The sequence below is a fragment of the Capra hircus genome, chromosome 3 (assembly GCF_001704415.2).
Source record: "Capra hircus breed San Clemente chromosome 3, ASM170441v1, whole genome shotgun sequence".
NCBI classification, from domain to species: Eukaryota; Metazoa; Chordata; class Mammalia; order Artiodactyla; family Bovidae; genus Capra; species Capra hircus.
In genome coordinates, this window is record NC_030810.1 from 107,454,225 (window position 1) to 107,474,719 (window position 20,495).

The following is a 20,495-nucleotide window of genomic DNA, read 5'->3' on the forward strand; positions in this document are numbered from 1 at the left end:
GGTTCTCAAGGCAAGAATACTGAAGTGGCTTGCCATTCCCTTTTCCAGTGGACCACATTCTGTCAGACCTCTCCACCATGACCCACAGGCATGGCTTGGTTTCATTGAGTTAGACAAGGCTGTGGTCCTAGTGTGATTAGATTGACTAGTTTTCTGTGAGTATGGTTTCAGTATGTCTGCCCTCTGATGCCCTCTTGCAACACCTACCATCTTACTTGGGGTCTCTTACCTGGGGCATGGGGTATCTCTTCACGGCTACTCCAGCAAGGCACAGCCGCTGCTCCTACCTTGGACGAGGGGTATCTCCTTACTGCCACTGTTCCTGACCTTCAACGTAGGATATCTCCTCTAGGCCCTCCTGTGCCTGCAAAGCCACCGCTCCTCGGGTTGCTCCTCCTGGCCACTGGCCCTGGCCTCGGGCGTGGGTGCCTCTTCCCAGCTGCCGCCCCTGACCTCAGGCCAGGGTGGCTCCTCAGGGTCACCGCCCCTGGCCTCAGGCGTGAGGCAGCTTCTCCCGACAGCCCCTGACCTCGGACGCAGGGTGGCTCCTCCTGGCCGCCCCTGACCTCAGACGTGGGGTAGCTCCTCTCAGCCACGCTTAAGTGCACCGGCTCGCCGCCGCCTGGGCTTAAGTTATGGCCACACAAAAATCTGCACATAGATGTTTATAGCAGCTATATTCACAACTGTCAAAACTTGGAAGCACCAACATGGGATTCAGTAGATAAATGGATACAAAACTGTGGCACATGCATACAATGGAATATTAGTACTAAAAAGAAATAAGCAATCAAGAAACGTAAATAGATAGCACTAAGTGAAAAATCAATCTGAGAAGCATATATACTGTACAATTCCAATGATATTACTTTCTTGAAAAGTTAAAGCTTTTCAGTAAAAGGATCAGTGTTTGCTAGGGGTGAGAAGAGAGTGAGGGATAAATGAGGATTTTTAGGTATTGAGACTTTTCAGTATGATACTATATTGGGAAATCCATGTTTACAAATGTACCAAAACCCATAGAACAACATCAAAAGTGAATCTTAATGCAAAGGATGGAATTTTGGTGATAATGATATTTCACTGTAGCTTCACTGTTTTTAACAAATATACTACTCTATTGGGAATGCAGAGAATGGGATAAGTTATGCATGTGTGAGGGCAAAAGGTGTATGGGAAGTCTTTGTACCTCCCATTCTGTTTGGTTGTGATCCCAAAATTGTTCTTAAAAAAAAAAAAAAAGTCTTAAGATATATACTTTAAAATGTTGGCAAAGAATTCTCCATGAGCACCTTGCATAGTTTCTAGAGAAAAGGGGGACTCAGAAGACCACCAAAATAAAAATACATTAATTAATTATAGTTAATTTATAGTAAAAATAAAATGAGTGGGCCAAATTTCATGTTTCCTAATTAGCATGGGATACTAGATATCTAGAGGCTTTGAGGAAACCAAATGATCATTAGAAATTTGGGGTAGGGGAGAATGAAATTTTGCCATTTACAGAGACATTGAAGGGCCTAGAGACTGTCACACAGAGTGAAGCAAGTCAGAAAGAGAAAAACAAATATCATATAATAGTTGCTTACATGTGGAATCGAGGAAAATGGTACAGATAAAGTTATTTGAAAAGCAGAAATAGAGACACAGGTGTAAAGAACAAACATATAGACACCAAGGGAAGAACAAGGGGATGGGATGAATTGAGAGATTGAAATTGACATATATACAGTACCATGTATAAAACAGATAGCTAATGAGAAACTACTGTAAGCACAGGGAACTCTACTCAGTGCACTGTGGTGACCCAAATGGGAAGGAAATCCAAAAAATGGGATATAGGTATACATATAGCTGATTCACTTTGCGGTACAGCAGAGACTAACAACATTATAAAGCAACTATACTCGACTAAAAATTAATTAAAATAAAATGCATGATATTAAGAAAAAAATTTTTTTCTGGTGAACTTTAAAGGAATGCAACTGATATTTTTAAATACTGTTTATGTCTTTATTATTCAGACTAAACTGTTGTAAAAACCACCCCAACATCTCACTGACTTAATACAAATAAAGTCTATTTTTTATTCATAACACAGTCAGCAGAGTATGACTATTCAGAGATTCACATAATCATTCAAAGATCCAGGCTCCTTTTAATCTTCTCAGTAGGCCCTTCCCTAGAACCTTGGGGTCTTCGCTAACAAGTCAGTTAGGAAGAGAAACAGCATGGAGAAAGCATACTGTTGTTAACTGCCTTGATGTGAAGTGGCATCCTTTCCACTGTGAGACAATGGACAAAGTTATATCATTGGAATTGTACAGTATATATGCTTCTCAGATTGATTTTTCACTTAGTGCTATTTATGATTCTTGATCGCTTATTTCTTTTTAGTACTAATATTCCATTGTCTGCCCCACCTAGACAAAAGGAGGCATCCCTGGTGGCTGGAGAAACCTGGGACCACAAGGAAACAAGTCCTGATGGGGACTGAGTGGGGCCAATTTGCAGCTGCAGCCTCAGGGTAAATTTCCAGTCCAGGAGAAAAGTGTCTCCCTCCCTACTGGAGATGATGTAGGTGCCTTGGTGTTTGGCTCCAGCTCCACAGGCCTGGAGGCCTACAGCTGCCCAGGACTCCTGTAGGAATGTGTAGTGAGCATGTGCGTGCTGAGCAGTTTGGGAGTTGCTAGAATCTGGAATGGGGCAAGGGTCAGGAGATGCCAGTTACAGGACAGGTTCTTTGGGCATAACGCATATGCTAACTGGCAACTCCTAAAATACTAAAGGGGTAATATTTTCATTGAATGCAGAGCTCCACTTTACTCCACTGCCTTGCCAGGGCAAGGGCAGGAATCTGGCTGGAGTACCATCTAGTAAGACAAACCTGGGATAGACTTGCGGCATGTCCAGGAAGAAGAAACACACATGAATGTTCGTGAGCACTCAGTCGCTGTCATTATGCTAATTTCTTCAGACTCTGATACACTATTTTTACACATGTGCATTCGGAAATCAAGATAAACAGCCATATTCTCGGGCCAGGGGACACTTTTCTTCTGCACTGTGCTAGCAGGCTAGTGTCAACCTAGTCCTTCAGCTTCTCAATTTCCTCTTTAATGACACATTCTAATTAGACCTCTAAGACTACCTTTTAGGCTTCTGTCATGCCTTGTCTTCTGGCTTTTTTAGATCACTTGGCCTCCTCCAACAGCTGTTGTTTTTATAGGACTGGTTCTCAGGTGTCTTACTGGTTGGAATTTTACAAAAGAAATTTTAATGTAAAATTGAAAGAAAATCAAAGTTTCTTTTGTGAAATTCCAACCTTGTTCTACTCTACTTAGGATAAAAGAGCTTTTCAATGACTCAATCAAGGCAGTTCAGCAGGTCTCTAGATTCTGCTCTGTTGGTCAAAAGTTCATTCAGATCTGTCCATAAGATGTTATGGGAAAATCCAAATGAACTTTTGGCCAACTCAATTGATATTACATGGTTTAGGGAACATGATACTCATCTGTGGGGAAAATCAGGAAGACCTGAGATAACTGATCAAACAGAGGCAAAATCTCTTTGAGTAGACATGATAGATACCAAAGTGTCCTTTAGGTCATCTTCTTCTCTTTTATGAAGCTAATTTTCCCTATTTTTTTCCATGATAGGAAATAGAGACAAAGTTCTCCATCCAGAGGAGAGAGCTGTATTACACACATCACTGCATCTGCCAGCAGGTTCTCTTCTACCTAATCCTACCTGAAAGGCCACCCTTGTAAAACTGACACACCTGCTTTCCCCTTGGGTAGAAAGAGTGTATCACACAGAGAGGCAACTCTTGAGACTGTGAGATCTACTTTATTAGCAAGCATAAATGCAGACACATTACAGGTACTCAACTCAGTCTCAGGGCCTGAAGTTGTTGGTATTTAGAACCAAGTCATGATTCTCTCCTTAGTTTCATCCTGTCTTGCATCAGACTTACATACCTTAAAATCTGAGTTGACAAAATTAAAATGATATCATCCACTTGGCATGAGGCACAACAGCACATTCCCCCAAATTCTTTCTGCATCTCTTCCTTTCCCTTCTAGTCGCAGGTCCATACATTTTTCCTTGGGAAAATTACAATACATTGTGGGATTCTTCTTGTTAAATGCACACCATGTTGGCAAGTTGTATATGGATAGTCAACAAAAGCATTTTATTATGGGCATTCAGAGGGTGTAATATTTCTTTTCCAAGTGTCATGGAAAGGTGTAGGATTACAGGATACTCTCTGCTCTTGAAATAATGTGTTTTCTTTAATCAGACAACAGGAGAATAGTGAGATGTTAATGTTGAAGGCTAAGAAAAAGTGTTGAAGTCTTGAGAAAAAACATTCAAAGAGCTTTCCCTCAAGTTTCAGATCATTATTTACCCATATTCCCCTTCAAATCTTCCTTTTGTTGTCTCCTTCCTTTCATGTTCTTTACAGACATGTATGTTTGGTCTTAGAAATGTCCTGTAGTGGTCAAAGGAACAGACCTGGGGATCCCAGGCTGGTTGGAAAGAAGCAGGAGGGGCCAGAATCAATGCCAGAGGGTCAACAGTGAGGAGCAGGTGACTGGGAGATCATCTTCCTTGGAGAGAGAGAATTCAACAACTCATATCTCCAGGAGATGATGGGGGTGCTTGGCTCAGAGCAAAGAGTGTCCAGATTCTTGCTGAGGGGCTGAGGGAGTGATAGCTGAGCCTACAGGCCCAGTGCTTGCACTAAGCCATTGGAGACCAGGAGAAAGCAAAGGACACTCAGGCCCTGCCAGAGTCAGGCCAAACATCAAAGATAAGGCTGCTCTTCTGTAAAGAGAAGAAGAATGTACAGTAAGGACCGGGACATGTCAAGAAAGGATTATTTCATTCAAGCTCAAAGAGGTCAAGAAAGAAGACTGGTTCCCAGAATAGGAAAGGGAGACCCTCCCAGATCCTAATCACATACCTATCTCACACTGATGTGAATCACATCAGAATTTAGTTCAGTGCCCTAGACTTATTCAACCAGCTCCCATGTGAGTCACAAACCATATTCACTTATATTAGCACTACTCGCTCTCCACAATCACAAAACTTTTCGAGAGAAATGGAGCAAATATCTCCTTTTGATTAGCTAAGATTAACTAGCCTCAGAATGGCAGGCTCAAGACTCAAACACTGGTCTTCCATCAATAAAGCCCTCCTTTTCTGGGCACTAGCTGCTCTTCATATTTTTTATCATCTCTCAGCTCTTAAACAATTCCCTGAGTATGTAACCAGGCAGCCCTGCAACCAGCATCCCACACTAATTACAAAGCTGGGCTGCAGAGTTGTAATTCTCTTAAGTAAGCCACACAAGGACTATACTTTGCATCTCCTGACTCATATGGGGACAAGATTTCTGCCTTTACCCTCCTGTGAAGTGAAAGTGAAAGTCGCTCAGTAGTGTCCAACTCTTTGAAACCCCATGGTCTATACTGTCCATGGAATTTTCCAGGCCAAAATACTGGAGGCCTTTCCCTTCTCCAGGAGATCTTCCCATCCAGGGGATCAAACCCAGGTCTCCCACATTGCAGGCAGATTCTTTACCAGGTGAGCCGCAAGGGAAACCCAACAATAGTGGGAGGTCTACAATTTACAGCTGGAATCCTGGCTTCTCTGAAAAGACGCTCTCATGGATAGTAACAAAGAGCCCCCTTCCCCCGGCCCCATTCCCACAGATTAATATAAATCTGGCTAGTGACAATAAGCCAAACCAGCGCACTAAGTGCGGGTGGCTGCAACTGGTGCACTAAGAATGGGCGAGAGGAGCGAAGTCAGGGGCGGCTGGGAGGAGCCACCCCGTTCCCGAGGCTAGGGGCAGTGGCCGGGAGGAGCAACCCCACATCCAAGGAGCAGTGGCTGCGAGGGCGCAGGGTGGCGTAGAGGAGCTATCCCACGTTGAGGGTCAGGAAGGACAGCGGTGAGGAGATACCCTTCGTCCGATGTAAGGAGCAGTGGCTGCGCTTTGCTGGAGCAGTCATGAAGAGATACCCCAAGCCCAAGGTAAGAGAAACCCAAATAAGATAGTAGGTGTTGCAAGAGGGCATTAGAGGGCAGACACAAAGAAACCATACTCACAGAAAATTAGTCAATCTAATCACACTAGGACCACAGCCTTGTCTAACTCAATGAAACCAAGCCATGCCTGTGGGGCAACCCAGGATGGGCGGGTCATGGTGGAGAGGTCTGACAGAATGTGATCCACTGGAGAAGGGAATGGCAAACCACTTCAGTATTCTTGCCTTGAGACTCGATGAACAGTATGAAAAGGCAAAATGATAGGATACTGAAAGAGGAACTCCCCAAGTCATTAGGTGCCCAATATGCTACTGGAGATCAGTGGAGAAATACCTCCAAAAAGAATGAAGGGATGGAGCCACAGTAAAAACAATACCCAGCTGTGGATGTGACTGGTGATAGAAGCAAGATTCGATGCTGTAAAGAGCAATATTGCATAGGAACCTGGAATGTCAGGTCCATGAATCAGGGCACATTGGAAGTGGTCAAACAAGAGATGGCAAGAGTGAACATCGGCATTTTAGGAATCAGCGAACTGAAATGGACTGGAATGGGTGAATTTATCTCAGATGACCATTATGTCTACTACTGTGGGCAGGAATCCCTCAGAAGAAATGGAGTAGCCATCATGGTCAACAAAAGAGTCCAAAATGCAGTACTTGGATGCAATCTCAAAAACAACAGAATGATCTCTCTTCATTTCCAAGGCAAACCAATCAATATCACAGTTATCCAAGTCTATGTCCCAACCAGTAATGCTGAAGAAGCTGAAGTGGAACAGTTCTATGAAGACCAACAAGACCTATTAGAACTAACACCCAAAAAAGATGTCCTTTTCATTATAGGGGACTGGAATGCAAAAGTAGGAAGTCAAGAAACACCTGGAGTAACAGGTAAATTTGGCCTTGAAATGTGGAATGAAGCAAGGCAAAGACTAATAGAGTTTTGTCAAGAAAATGCACTGGTCATAGCAAACAGCCTCTTCCAACAACAAAAGAGAAGACTCTACACATGGACATCACCAGATGGTCAACACCGAAATCACATTGATTATATGCTATGCAGCCAAAGATGGAGAAGCTCTATACAGTCAACAAAACAACCAGGAGCTGACAGTGGCTCAGATCATGAACTTCTTATTACCAAATTCAGACTGAAATTGAAGAAAGTAGGGAACACCACTAGACCATTCAGGTATGACCTAAATCAAATCCCTTATGATTATACAGTGGAAGTGAGAAATAGATTTAAGGACCTAGATCTGATAGATAGAGTGCCTGATGAACTATGGACTGACGTTCGTGACATTGTACACGAGACAGGGATCAAGACCATCCTCATGGAAAAGAAATGCAAAAAAGCAAAATGGCTGTCTGGGGAGGACTTACAAATAGCTGTGAAAAGAAGAGAGGCAAAAAGCAAAGGAGAAAAGGAAAGATATAAGCATCTGAATGCAGAGTTCCAAAGAATAGCAAAAAGAGATGAGAAAGCCTTCCTCAGGGATCAGTGCAAAGAAATAGAGGGAAACAACAGAATGGGGAAGACTAGAGATCTCTTCAAGAAAATTAGAGATACCAAGGGAACATTTCATGCAAAGATGGGCTTGATAAAGGACAGAAATGGTATGGACCTAAGAGAAGTGGAAGATATTAAGAAGAGGTGGCAAAAATACACAGAGGAACTGTACAAAAAAGATCTTCATGACCCGGAAAATCATGATGATGTGATCACTCATCTACAGCCAGACATTCTGGAATGTGAAGTCAAGTGGGCCTTAGAAAGCATCACTACAAACAAAGCTAGTGGAGGTGATGGCATTCCAGTTGAGCTATTTCAAATACTGAAAGATGATGCTGTGAAAGTGCTGCACTCAATATGCCAGCAAATTTGGAAAACTTGGCAGTGGCCACAGGACTGGAAAAGGTCAGTTTTCATTCCAATCCCAAAGAAAGGCAATGCCAAAGAAGGCTTAAACTACTGCACAATTGCGCTCATCTCACATGCTAGTAAAGTAATGCTCAAAATTCTCCAAGCCAGGCTTCATTAGTACATGAACCATGAACTACCTGATGTTCAAGCTGGTTTTAAAAAAGACAGAGGAACCAGAGATCAAATTGCCAACATCGGCTGGATCATGGAAAAAGCAAGAGAGTTCCAGAAAAAACATCTATTTCTGCTTTATTGACTATGCCAAAGGCTTTGCCTGTGTGGATCACAAGAAACTGGAAAATTCTGAAAGAGATGGGAATACCAGACCACCTGACCTGCCTCTTGAGAAATCTGTATGCAGGTCAGGAAGCAACAGATAGAACTGGACATGGAATAACAGACTGGTTTCAAATAGGGAAAGGAGTAGGTCAAGGCTGTATATTGTCACCCTGCTTATTTAATTTATATGCAGAGTACATCATGAGAATCACTGGACTAGAAGAAACACAAGTGGATCAAGATTGCTGGGAGAAATATCAATAACCTCATATATGCAGATGACACCACCCTTATGGCAGAAAGTGAAGAGGAACTCAAAAGCCTCTTGATGAAAGTGACAGAGGAGAGTGGAAAAGTTGGCTTAAAGCTCAACATTCAGAAAACGAAGATCATGGCATCCAGTCTCATCACTTTATGGGAAATAGATGGGGAAACAGTGGAAACAGTGTCAGACTTTATTTTTTGATGCTCCAGAATCACTGCAGATGGTGATTGCAGCCATGAAATTCAAAGACGCTTACTCCTTGGTAGAAAAGTTATGACCAACCTAGATAGCATGTTGAAAAGCAGAGACATTACTTTGTCGACTAAGGTCCATCTAGTCAAGGCTATGGTTTTTCCTGTGGTCATGTATGGATGTGAGAGTTGGACTGTGAAGAAGGCTGAGCGCCAAAGAATGATGCTTTTGAACTGTGATGTTGGAGAAGACTCTTGAGAGTCGCTTGGAAGGCAGATATCCCATGAATCCATTCTGAAGGAGATCAACCTGGGATTTCTTTGGAAGGAATGATGCTAAAGCTGAAACTCCAGTACTCTGGCCACCTCATGCGAAGAGTTGACTCATTGGAAAAGACTCTTATGTTGGGAGGGATTGGGGGCAGGAGGAGAAGGGGACGACAGAGGATGAGGTGGCTGGATGGCATCACTGACTTGATGGATGTGAGTCTCAGCAAACTCCGGGAGTTGGTGAAGGACAGGGAGGCCTGGCGTGCTTTGATTCATGGGGTCCCAAAGAGTCAGACAGACTGAGCGACTGAACTGAACTGAACTAACTGATAAAAAACTGTGGAATAACAAAGAGAAACATAGACTACACCGTTAGCCAAATCACAGTCTAATGGAAAAGTAGATACACAGACAGATAATTATTAATGCATAGAAAGCAAATACATGAATCGAATAAAGAAATACAACAATTGTATATATACAATTGTTGTGTGTGTGTGTGTGCGTGTGTGTGTGTGTGTGTGTGTGTGTGTGTGTATTGGCTTCCCAGGTGGCTCAGTGGGTATAGAATCCACCTGCAATGCAGGAGACTCAGGAGACCTGGCTGTTCAATCCCTGGATGGAAAAGATCCCCTGGATGAGGGCACGGCAACCCACTCCAGTATTCTTGCCTGGAGTATCCATGGACAGAGGAGCTTGGCAAGCTACTGTCCACACGATCACAAAGAGTCTGACACAACTGAAGCGACTGAGCATGCACTCATGCATGCATATATATGCCCAGTGTGTTAATTTCCTATGAGGAACTCCTGTCTACCTAACTAGATGATAGACTCCTTGAAACTGACAATGTTACAGTATATTTTGGGAGCTCATTTCTTCCCCATAATTCCAAATGAGCTTTAGATACAAAGGTTTAGTGGTTATTAGATCTGTGCATGTGGATGTGTATAAAGAAGAGAATCAGGTTCTCGGATAGATTGAAAAAAAAAGAAAGAAACTAAGATTGAAACTAAGAGATAATCATTAGGTCAACCAACTGTGGGTGCTAAGTCGCTCCAGTCATGTCCGACTCTGTGTGACCCTATGGACTGCAGCCCGCCGACTCCTCTGTCCATTGGATTCTCCAGGCAAGAATACTGGAGTGGGTTGCTGTGCCCTCCTGCAGGGGATCTTCCCCACCCAGGGATTGAACCCACGTCTCTTAAGTCTCTGCATTGACAGGCGGGTTCTTTATCACTAGTGCCACTGTTCCAGGAGAAGTAACAGTTCTAGATGAGGATATTTTTGTCTCCAGGGTCCACAGTTGAGAAAGGGCGAGTGCAGGACAAGGAATCAGTTAACCATTAGTTCATGGTGGAGAATAAAGATAAAGAGGACAAAGAGTGGTCAAACAGGGTATGGGCAGTTGGCATATAGTCATTGAGCCCTGCCATACTCACTCTCACATATTGCCCCTGCATCCTCGCTGTGGGAGCAATCATAAACGTCTTCCAGCTGGTCACATTTAATCAACTCATCTTCCGTCCCATTGCAGTTGACTTCTCGGATGAAGATTTTTTGCTTTTCATCCGCCAGGGGCTTATATAAATTACCACTGGGTGTCCCCTTGGCTGCTCCACAGCCCAGCTCCCGGCACAGCACTTCCGCGTCTTTCATGTTCCAGCTGTCGTCACACACAGTGCCCCACTCGCCATTCCGTTCCACTTCCACCCGCCCTTCACAGCGATGGGGACCTCTCACCAGTCGCACTTTGGGTGAAGACTCTGAAAAGAAATGAGATATTGGCTGCAGATTAGGAGTGGCCCAGAGAGCACTCAGGCATGTACGCAGTCTTCTTGGAGTTCTTCTACCACTTTCAGGATGTGGAGAACTGAAGGGTGAGAAAGTGGGGGTCAAAGGGGAAGACAAGGAAGAGGAGCTCCAGGACTCCATCTCTGAGTTCTGGTTCTGCTACACTCCTTTATTAATTATTATTATTATCTAAACTGTATTTCTACTTGGCCCTTGGTGAAACTTGGAAAAACAGGCTTAATATCCCTACCTTTGAATTTGGTACAAATAAGTGCTTCATATGATTACTTCAAAAGTATATTTTCTAACAGGAATTAAGATGCACGATGCTATAATGATCATATCAATAAGTACGTTGCATAAAGTTTTAGTTTGTCTTGTAATTACCTTCCAGCCAAACAAAGTATAGTGTATATACATGCATTTTTGTGTGAAATTTGAACAAAGTCTGTATTTCAGTTAATAATACTGTATCACAAGTTAGCTCTCTGTTTGTTTGGTTTTTCTTAACAACATAGTATACCTTTATATTCTCAGAATTGGATTAGAACTTTCAAGCCTCATTCAGTTTTTTTAAATCTAAGATAATAAACTTTCTAGTTTACCAGCAGTAACCCTAGATGCCAAAATATGTGGAACTAAGTCAAGGTTTTGAGTGAATATAAATTAGAAATCTAGCATTCTATTCATACTAGGTCAGACAAGTGAAGTCAAAATGTCATAAGTGTTTTAGCTAACCAAAAAATCGTATGTTTTCTAAAATATATGTATTATGCAAACTACATATATATGTATACCAAAGCTTTTCTACTATGCTCGATAAAGGCTTGAGAGCGAACACCCAAATAAAAGACTGAGAAACTGGAAAACATACACTAAATGAAACAGAAACATGAAGCACTGAACATGAAATAGAAAAGTTGAAACAGACTAGATAAAAGTAAAAGGTCATCATATATCCAGTTGTTTTTAAACATGGTGGCTCATTAGAAATACTTCTGGAGCTTTGGAGATAAAAAGCAGTCCCTCAGCATTTGCATGTTTCAAAAACTTCCAAGATAATTCTAATATGCATCTGGATTTTGAAAAGTGACTACAGGTTTTTCTATTAAATGGTAGTTTTAGTGATACACAATTCTTTTATTTTTCTGTTGACCAGAAAAATGGTCAATGGTATTAATTGGCTACTAGATACATGATCACAATAGTAAAAAATGTTTATTAGTTTCATAATCAATAGCCAGACAAAAACAAAAAGATAACTACAATTTGCAAGCCATAATGGAAACATGATTAACCTAGCAATATAAAATAAGTACATACAATTTGGGGAGTTAAGTAGGGTGCTGTGGTAAGTGTAAGTGCATAAATGCACATGTTCTCATTCACCCAGCCAGTCTAAGTCTTGTGGTTGGTATATTCAGTTCATTTACATTTAAGTAAATTTTCTTTTTTTTTCTTTTAATTTTAAATTGTATATATTTAATTTTATTTTTAATTTAAATTTATTTATTTTAATTCAAAGTTAGTTGCTTTATAATATTGTATTGGTTCTGCCACACATCAACATGAATCCGCTGCGGGAATACAGGTGTTCCCCGTCCTAAACCCTCCTCCCACCTCCCTCCCTGTACCATCCCTCCTGGTCATCCCAGTGCACCAGCCCCAAGCATCCTGTATCGAACCTGGACTGGCGATTCATTTCTTATATGATATTATACATGTTTCAATGCCATTCCCCCAATTAAGTTAATTTTCAATATGTGTGATCCTAGTACCATTTTCTTAATTTTTAAAGAAATTGTTTTAGGTTTATGTTGTGTATGTCTTTTCCTTCTCTTGTGTTTCCTGCCTAGAGAAGTTTCTTTAGCATTTGTGTAAAGCTGGTTTGGTGGTGCTGAGCTCTCTTAACTTTTGCTTGTTTGGAAAGCTTTTGATTTCTCCATCAAATCTGAATGAGAGTCTTGCTGGGTAATGTATTCTTGGTTGCAGGTTTTTCTTTCTTCGCTTTAAATATATCATACCATTCTCTTCTGTCTGGTAGAGTTTCTGTTGAGAAATCAGCTTACAACCTCATGGGAGTTCCCTTATATGTTATTTGTCATTTTTCCCTTGTTACTTTTAATATTTTATCTTTGTCTTTAACTTTTGTCAGTTTGATTACTATGTGTGTGTCTCATTGTGTTCCTCCTTGAATTTATCCTGCCTGGGACTCTGCACTTCCTGGACTTGTTAAACTATTTCCTTTACATCTTAGGGAAATTTTCATCTATAATTCAAATATTTTCTTGGGTCCTTTCTCTCTCTCTTCTCCTTCTGGGACCCCTATAATGCAAATGCGGATGTGTTTAATGTTGTCCCAGAGGCCTCTTAGTCTGGTCTTCATTGTTTTCATTCTTTTTTCTATATTCTGTCCTGTGGCAGTGATTTTCACCATGCAGTCCTCCGGGACCCTTATCTGTTCTTCCGCCTCAGTTATTCTGCTACTGATTCCTTCTAGTGTGAGGTTCATCTCCATTGTTTTTTTAGTTCTTACAGGTCTTTGGTAAACATCTCTTCCTTCTTCTCCATTCTATGTCTGAGATCCTATGATCTTTACTATCATTATCTTCACTATCATTTACTGGAAGTTTACCTATCTCTGCTTCACATAGTTGTTTTTCTGGGGCTTTATCTTGTCCCTTAATCTGGGACATAATCCTGTGATTTTTCATCCTGATTAACTTTCTGTAATGTGGTTTTCATTCTAGCCACTGTGAGATTGTGCGTTTTTGACCAGAGATTGAACCTATTTCCCCTGCACTGAAAGCATGGAGATGTCTAGATATAATTTGAGCTAAACAAATTTAGCCCTCCTGACACTCTCTCTCAGTATCAATGATCCACTCCCAACCATCCTTGCTACTTCCCATGACATTTCCCCATGTCCAAGAACCCAATTCAGAAGACATACAGAGAGTACTGAGTAAGGGAAGAGTCAGAGCCTCAAAGTCTCAGAGCCCTAAAACTGGGTCTAGAAGATTCTATGTGTTGGGAGTGGGAGATAGGCTTTACAGAGTCTCCAGATAAGTTCTGAGGAAACCAAGACTTAGACATGGAGTATAGAAGATTGTGTAGGGAGACAAGGGAAGAGCTTATCAGGAAACAAATTTCTGGATACTACATTCCAAGTACTGTTTTATGAACACAGGGAATAGTGATGATCAAGATAGCTAACACTGCTGTCCTCAAAAAGTTTCCTTTTAATAGGCCTGAAGCAGTCCCATCAACTCCTCTCAGCCCCAGAAATATATAGTGATGAAGAAGATCTAGGTTTGTCAAGCCTCCAGGGAGAGGTCTGTTGTACCTGGAGGGACAACATTTGGACTTGTGGTTTGTAATCTATCGGACTATGAACAGTAAAAACATGGGCTACATGGAATGACTCAGACACTGGTATGAATGAAATATGATTTCTCAGGACCCAAATTTCTATTGCCTACCTTGTTTGAGAAATTTGTATGCAGGTCAGGAAGCAACAGTTAGAACATAACATGGAACAACAGACTGGTTCCAAATAGGAAAAGGAGTACGTCAAGGCTGTACATTGTCACCCTGCTTATTTAACTTCTATGGAGAGTCCATCATGAGAAACCCTGGACTGGAAGAAACGCAACCTGGAATCAAAATTGCTGGGAGAAATATCAATAACCTCAGATATGCAGATGACACCACCTTTATGGCAGAAAGTGAAGAGGAACTCAAAAGCCTCTTGATGAAAGTGAAAGAGGAGAGCAAAAAAGTTGGCTTAAAGCTCTACATTCAGAAAACTAAGACCATGGCATCCGGTCCCATCACTCCATGAGAAACAGATGGGGAAACAGTAGAAACAGTGTCAGATTTTATTTTTGGGGGCTCCAAAATCACTGCAGATGGTGACTGTAGCCATGAAATTAAAAGACGCTTACTCCTTGGAAAACAAGTTACGCCCAACCGAGATAGTGTATTCAAAAGCAGAGACATTACTTTGCCGACTAATGTCTGTCTAGTTAAGGCTATGGTTTTCCCTGTGGTCATGTATGGAGTGAGCTTTGAACTGTGAAGAAGGCTGAGCGCCGAAGAATTGATGCTTTTGAACTGTGGTGTTGGAGAAGACTCTGAGAGTCCCTTAGACTGCTGGGAGATCCAACCAGTCCATTCTGAAGGAGATCAGCCCTGAGATTACTTTGGAAGAAATGATGCTGAAGCTGAAGCTCCAGTACTTTGGCCAACTCATGAGAAGAGTTGATTCATTGGAAAAGACTCTAATACTGGGAGGGATTGGGGGTAGGAGGAGAAGGGGACGACCGAGGATGAGATGGCTGAATGGCATCACGGACTCGATGGACGTGAGTCTGAGTGAACTCCGGGAGATGGTGATGGACAGGGAGACCTGGTGTGCTGCGATTCATGGGGTTGCAAAGAGTCGGATAAGACTGAGTGACTGAACTGAACTGAACTGAACTGAACTTTGTCTGAATTCTGCACAAACTCCCTAAAACTTGGCATCAACCCCAGAAGAAGTAGTTGGGTTAAAGACGTCTGACCTGGTTCATTTTAAACTGCATTGAGAAGTTTATATTTGGTTTATTATTTTGTTCTTATTTCTCTCCTCTTCTATACTGTCTGGAGGGAAATGACATGAGGACTGGAGGTTAGAGACAAAAATTAAAATAGAGCTATAAAAAACTAAGAAAAGTTCCCATTGTTGCACCCTGAAGTTTAACGCTGCCACTACTGCTAAGTCGCCTCAGTCGTGTCCGACTCTGTGCGACCCCGTGGACTGCAGCCTACCAGCCTCCTCCATCCATGGGATTTTCCAGGCAAGAGTACTGGAGTGGGTTGCCATGTATACATAATTCAAGAAAAGTCATCTAGAAATAACTTCTGGAGCATTGTAACTAAGATTAAAATTTGGATAGACATTATTTATGCTCTATCAAATATTTGATATCAGGATCATGCACAGGCTATTTTATTTTATTTTGAGTTATAAAATTTTCAGTTTACTTTTTATTTGGCCATGCCACATGGCATGTGGGATCTTAGTTCCTCAAGCAGGGATCAAATCTACCACCCTGCATTGGAAGTGTGGCATCTTAACTGCTGCACCACCAGGGAAGCCCTCAAATTCTGGTTTTAAATAAGTTTTCCTTTTCCATGGAGTAGAGGACTAGATCACATTGTAGGAGAGAAGAAATATGTTTAAGAGAGAGAAAGAGAATAAGTATCAAAGAAATGCAGCTAAAGGGAAGACAAGGGCTGAGAAGATTTAAAAGCTAGCGAGAAGAACAAAGGAGCTCATCAGGGCAGTTGTGTCCTAGACAGTGTTTTAGCCTACTTTATTAGCTGAGGGCTTGAGAGACAAGGACCCGGGGTGGGTCCTCCCTCCCTGGGTATAAAGAGAGCAGCTGTCTCATGGCACTTGCAGCAAGACATATCCCTGGAGGCCAGAGGAGAAAAACAAGGTCATCTGAGTATTGGACTGGGACCCAGAAACAGCATTTCTTTAAGGAAGCAAATTGACCCAGCAGGGTGTAAGGTCCTCCACATTCATAGCAGAGTTTGCAGCTGCTCCTCTTTTGTAATGCCTCTACTATCAAGAGAAAGAATAGGCTGAAGAGACAATGTCAAAGAAACTCATAATCCTCAACCAGTCCCCTTGATTTTTGGACCATCAGAGGCTTCCTCTTCCACAGACTAATTCTCTTTGTGCCTTCCCATCCTCTCCTCAGTTGAACCGTTTGTGCTCTGCTGAAAGACCCCTTGAAGAGCTGGCCAGCGGCCACTGAAATCCAGCCTGCACTCTGCTGATGAAGCCATGAGGTGCACAGAGGTTGGTGCATTTCTAGTTCAATGATAACATTAAAGTTGGCAGAGGGACCAGGAAGTAGTAGACTATAGAAGGGCAGAAGAAAGTTTATTTTCCAGGGGATGAGGTGTCTTCTGAGCCTGAAAGAAAGCCATCTGCTTTGTTAGATGATGGAGCTAGAGCTGGGCTAGCGTCTTGGGTCATACAGGCCAAACGGAGAGGAATCCCTTTGCAGTATAAACCACTCAAATTTTCTCTAAGTTTTGGCAATGCAAAACTACCCATATAAGACTGAGTAGGTGGGTTGGGAAACCAGAAAGAAAATCTACTGTGGCTCTTTTGAAACACAGCCTCTCTCCCTGGCCCCAGGTATCAAAATTTCCACTCTCCAGAGCTGAAAGTCCACCCTCTTAGGACCCAAAAAAATCTTACCTAGAAGTCCAGGTCCAGTGCAAAAGCCTGAGGGAATAAAAAGAGAGAAAGAGAGAAAGAAGTGAATGAGATCAAGTAGTCAATTTTTGTTCAAAAACACAACTCTCTAGAAAGTTTTGTTGAACTTTGTGGGACAGAGAGATAATTACACAGCCTCCAAGGTTAGACCTTGTTGGGACCTCCTCCTTCTCCTCTTAAAATGGCCAGCCTTAAAAAACACATGGACACTGACTAAGAGCCAAAAAGACCCACTCTACCATGGCTAACTAGACCTATCATGTTCCCTTTCCATCTGATGTTAGCTCTACCCCAGGCATGGATAGATTTGATTCTCTATGTTAATCTATTAGATTGATCGGTGATGACCACCTAAACTAGAAGTGTAGTGATGCAGTATCTGAGTCCAACAGGAAAACATGTTGGAGGTTTCTGGGAAGATGTGTTGGGACCAGTGTGAGAGAAGCAAGAGCGACTCCATCTTAAAGCCTGTCATCCATCTCAAAGACTGGATGTGAACTGGGACTGAACCCTGTCCAAGAGTGAGAAAACTGTTGCTAGTGAAAACCAGGTATGCTGGAGACTTCCCTCCCTATAGATGACAAACGGAGCTTGTAGTTGAGCTTAGGCTGCCCCTGTTAGATTAACCATGGAGATATCCCACTTGATGTGTAATCGTTGTCCACTCTCCACACACCCTTAACTTAATTGTTTGTTCTCCTAGCACCTATTTGTTGTAAAACTCAGTCATATACAACAAATAGGTTGCTAACAAGTAACCAGTCACATAGCAGGGGATGGGGAGGGGGGTATAAAACTGGGCCTCTCAGAAACATCAGGGTCCTTGTTGGGAACTGATTCTCCTTGGACCTGCTGGTGTAATAAACTGTAGTCCACTGTCTTGAGTGTCCTCTGAGGTGTGTTTTGTGACTCCAGATTCCACAACAGATGCACGGTTGGGGAGAATAAAGATGTCTTGAAAAGCAAATGAGAGGGTAACAGGCAGGAAGGCTAGGGGTCCTCAAGTGGAACAAACAAATTACAAGTAATCAAATATTGTTTCTTTTTCTTTTTTTTTTTTTTTCTTCTCTCCCCCACGCCTGAGGTCAGGGTGGCAACCAAGAGGAGCAAACCCACGACAAGGAGCAGGGGCTGGGTGGGGGCAGGAGGGCCTAGAGGAGCTACTCCACATTCAAGGTCAGGAAGGGCAGTGGTGAGGAAATAGCCCTATTCCAAGGTAAGGAGCAGCGGCTGTGCTTTGCTAGAGCATCCGTGAAGAGATACCTCACGTCCATGGTAAGAGAAACCGAAGTAAGATGGTAGGTGTTGCAAGAGGGCATCAGAGGGCAGACATACTGAAACCATACTCACAGAAAACTAGTCAATCTAATCACACTAGGACCACAGCCTTGTCTAACTCAATGAAACTAAGCCATGCCCTGTGGGGCCACCCAGGATGGGTGGGTCATGGTGGAGAGGTCTGACAGAATGTGGTCCACTGGAGAAGAGAATGGCAAACCACTTCAGTATTCTTTCCTTGAGAACCCCATAAACAGTATGAAAAGGCAAAATGATAGGATACTGAAAGAGGAACTCCCCAGGTCAGTAAGTTCCAAATACGCTATTGGAGATCAGTGGAGAAATCACTCCAGAAAGAATGAAGGGATGGAACCAAAGCAAAAACAATACCCAGCTGTGGATGTGACTGGTGATAGAAGCAAGATTCGATGCTGTAAAGAGCAATATTGCATAGGAACGTGGATGTCAGGCCCATGAATCAAGGCAAATTGGAAGTGGTCAAACAAGATATGGCAAGAGTGAACATCGACATTCTAGGAATCAGTGAACTAAAATGGACTGAATGAGTGAATTTAACTCAGATGACCATTATATCTACTACTGTGGGCAGGAATCCCTCAGAAGAAATGGAGTAGCCATCATGGTCAACAAGGGTCTAAAATGCAGTACTTGGATGCAATCTCAAAAACAACAGAATGATCTCTGTTCGTTTCTGAGATAAATCATTCAATATCACAGTAATCCAACTCTGTGACCCAACCAGTAATGCTGAAGAAGCTGAAGTGGAACAGTTCTATGAAGACGTACAAGACCTATTAGAACTAACACCCAAAAATGATGTCCTTTTCATTATAGGGGATTGGAATGCAAAAGTAAGAAGTCAAGAAACACCTGGAGTACAGGCAAATTTGGCCTTGAAATGTGGAATGAAGCAAGGCAAAGACTAATAGAGTTCTGCCAAGAAAATGCACTGGTCGTAACAAACACCCTCTTCCAACAACACAAGAGAAGACTCTACACATGGACATCACCAGATGGTCAACACTGAAATCAGATTGATTATATTCTTTGCAGCCTAAGATGGAGAAGCTCTATGCAGTCAACAAAACAAGACCAGCAGCTGACTGTGGCTCAGATCATGAACTCCTTATTACCAAATTCAGACTGAAATTGAAGAAAGTAGGGAAAACCACTAGACCATTTAGGTATGACCTAAATCAAATCCCTTATGATTATACAGTGGAAGTGAGAAATAGATTTAAGGACCTAGATCTGATAGATAGAGTGCCTGATGAACTATGGACTGAGGTTCGTGACATTGTACAGGAGACAGGGAATAAGACCATCCTCATGGAAAAGAAATGCAAAAAAGCAAAATGGCTGTCTGGGGAGGACTTACAAATAGCTGTGAAAAGAAGAGAGGTGAAAAACAAAGGAGAAAAGGAAAGATATAAGCATCTGAATGCAGAGTTCCAAAGAATAGCAAGAAGAGATAAGAAAGCCTTCCTCAGGGATCAGTGCAAAGAAATAGAGGAAAACAACAGAATGGGGAAGACTAGAGATCTCTTCAAGTAAATTAGAGATACCAAGGGAACATTTCCTGCAAAGATGGGCTCGATAAAGGTCAACAATGGTATGGACATAACAGAAGCAGAAGATATTAAGAAGAGGTGGCAAGAATACACAGAACTGTACAAAAAAATCTTCACAACCCAGATAATCACGATGGTGTGATCACTCATCTAGAGCCAGACATCCTGGAATGTGAAGTCAAGTGGGCCTTAGAAAGCATCACTACATACAAAGCTAGTGGAGGAGATGGAATTCCAGTTGAGCTATTTCAAATTCTGAAGGATGATGCTGTGAAAGTGCTGCACTCGATATGCCAGCAAATTTGGAAAACTCAGCAGTGGCCACAGGAATGGAAAAGGTCAGTTTTCATTCCAGTCCCAAAGAAAGGCAATGCCAAAGAAGGCTCAAACCAGCACACAATTGCACTGATCTCACGTGCAATGGACGGTACTCCAGACTCTGGCCTGGAAAGTCCCATGGATGGAGGAGCCTGGTGGGCTGCACTCCATGGGTTCGCTGAAGGTCGCACACGACTGAGTGAATTCCTTTTCACTTTTCACTTTAATGCATTGGA

General features: G+C 42.3%; 1 protein-coding gene across 1 annotated transcript in view; it reads right to left on the reverse strand.

Annotated features, from left to right (window-relative positions):
- Window positions 3,830–20,495, reverse strand: part of LOC102186680 (CD5 antigen-like) — a 54,422-nt gene continuing 37,756 nt past the window's right edge. The window contains exons 7-9 of the mRNA XM_018046337.1: window positions 17,054–17,080; window positions 10,440–10,763; window positions 3,830–4,830 (exon numbers count right to left, since the gene is read on the reverse strand). Coding sequence (XP_017901826.1) covers window positions 4,811–4,830; window positions 10,440–10,763; window positions 17,054–17,080 — 371 coding nt within the window. The 3' untranslated portion in view covers window positions 3,830–4,810. The remainder of the gene's footprint in view (window positions 4,831–10,439; window positions 10,764–17,053; window positions 17,081–20,495) is intronic.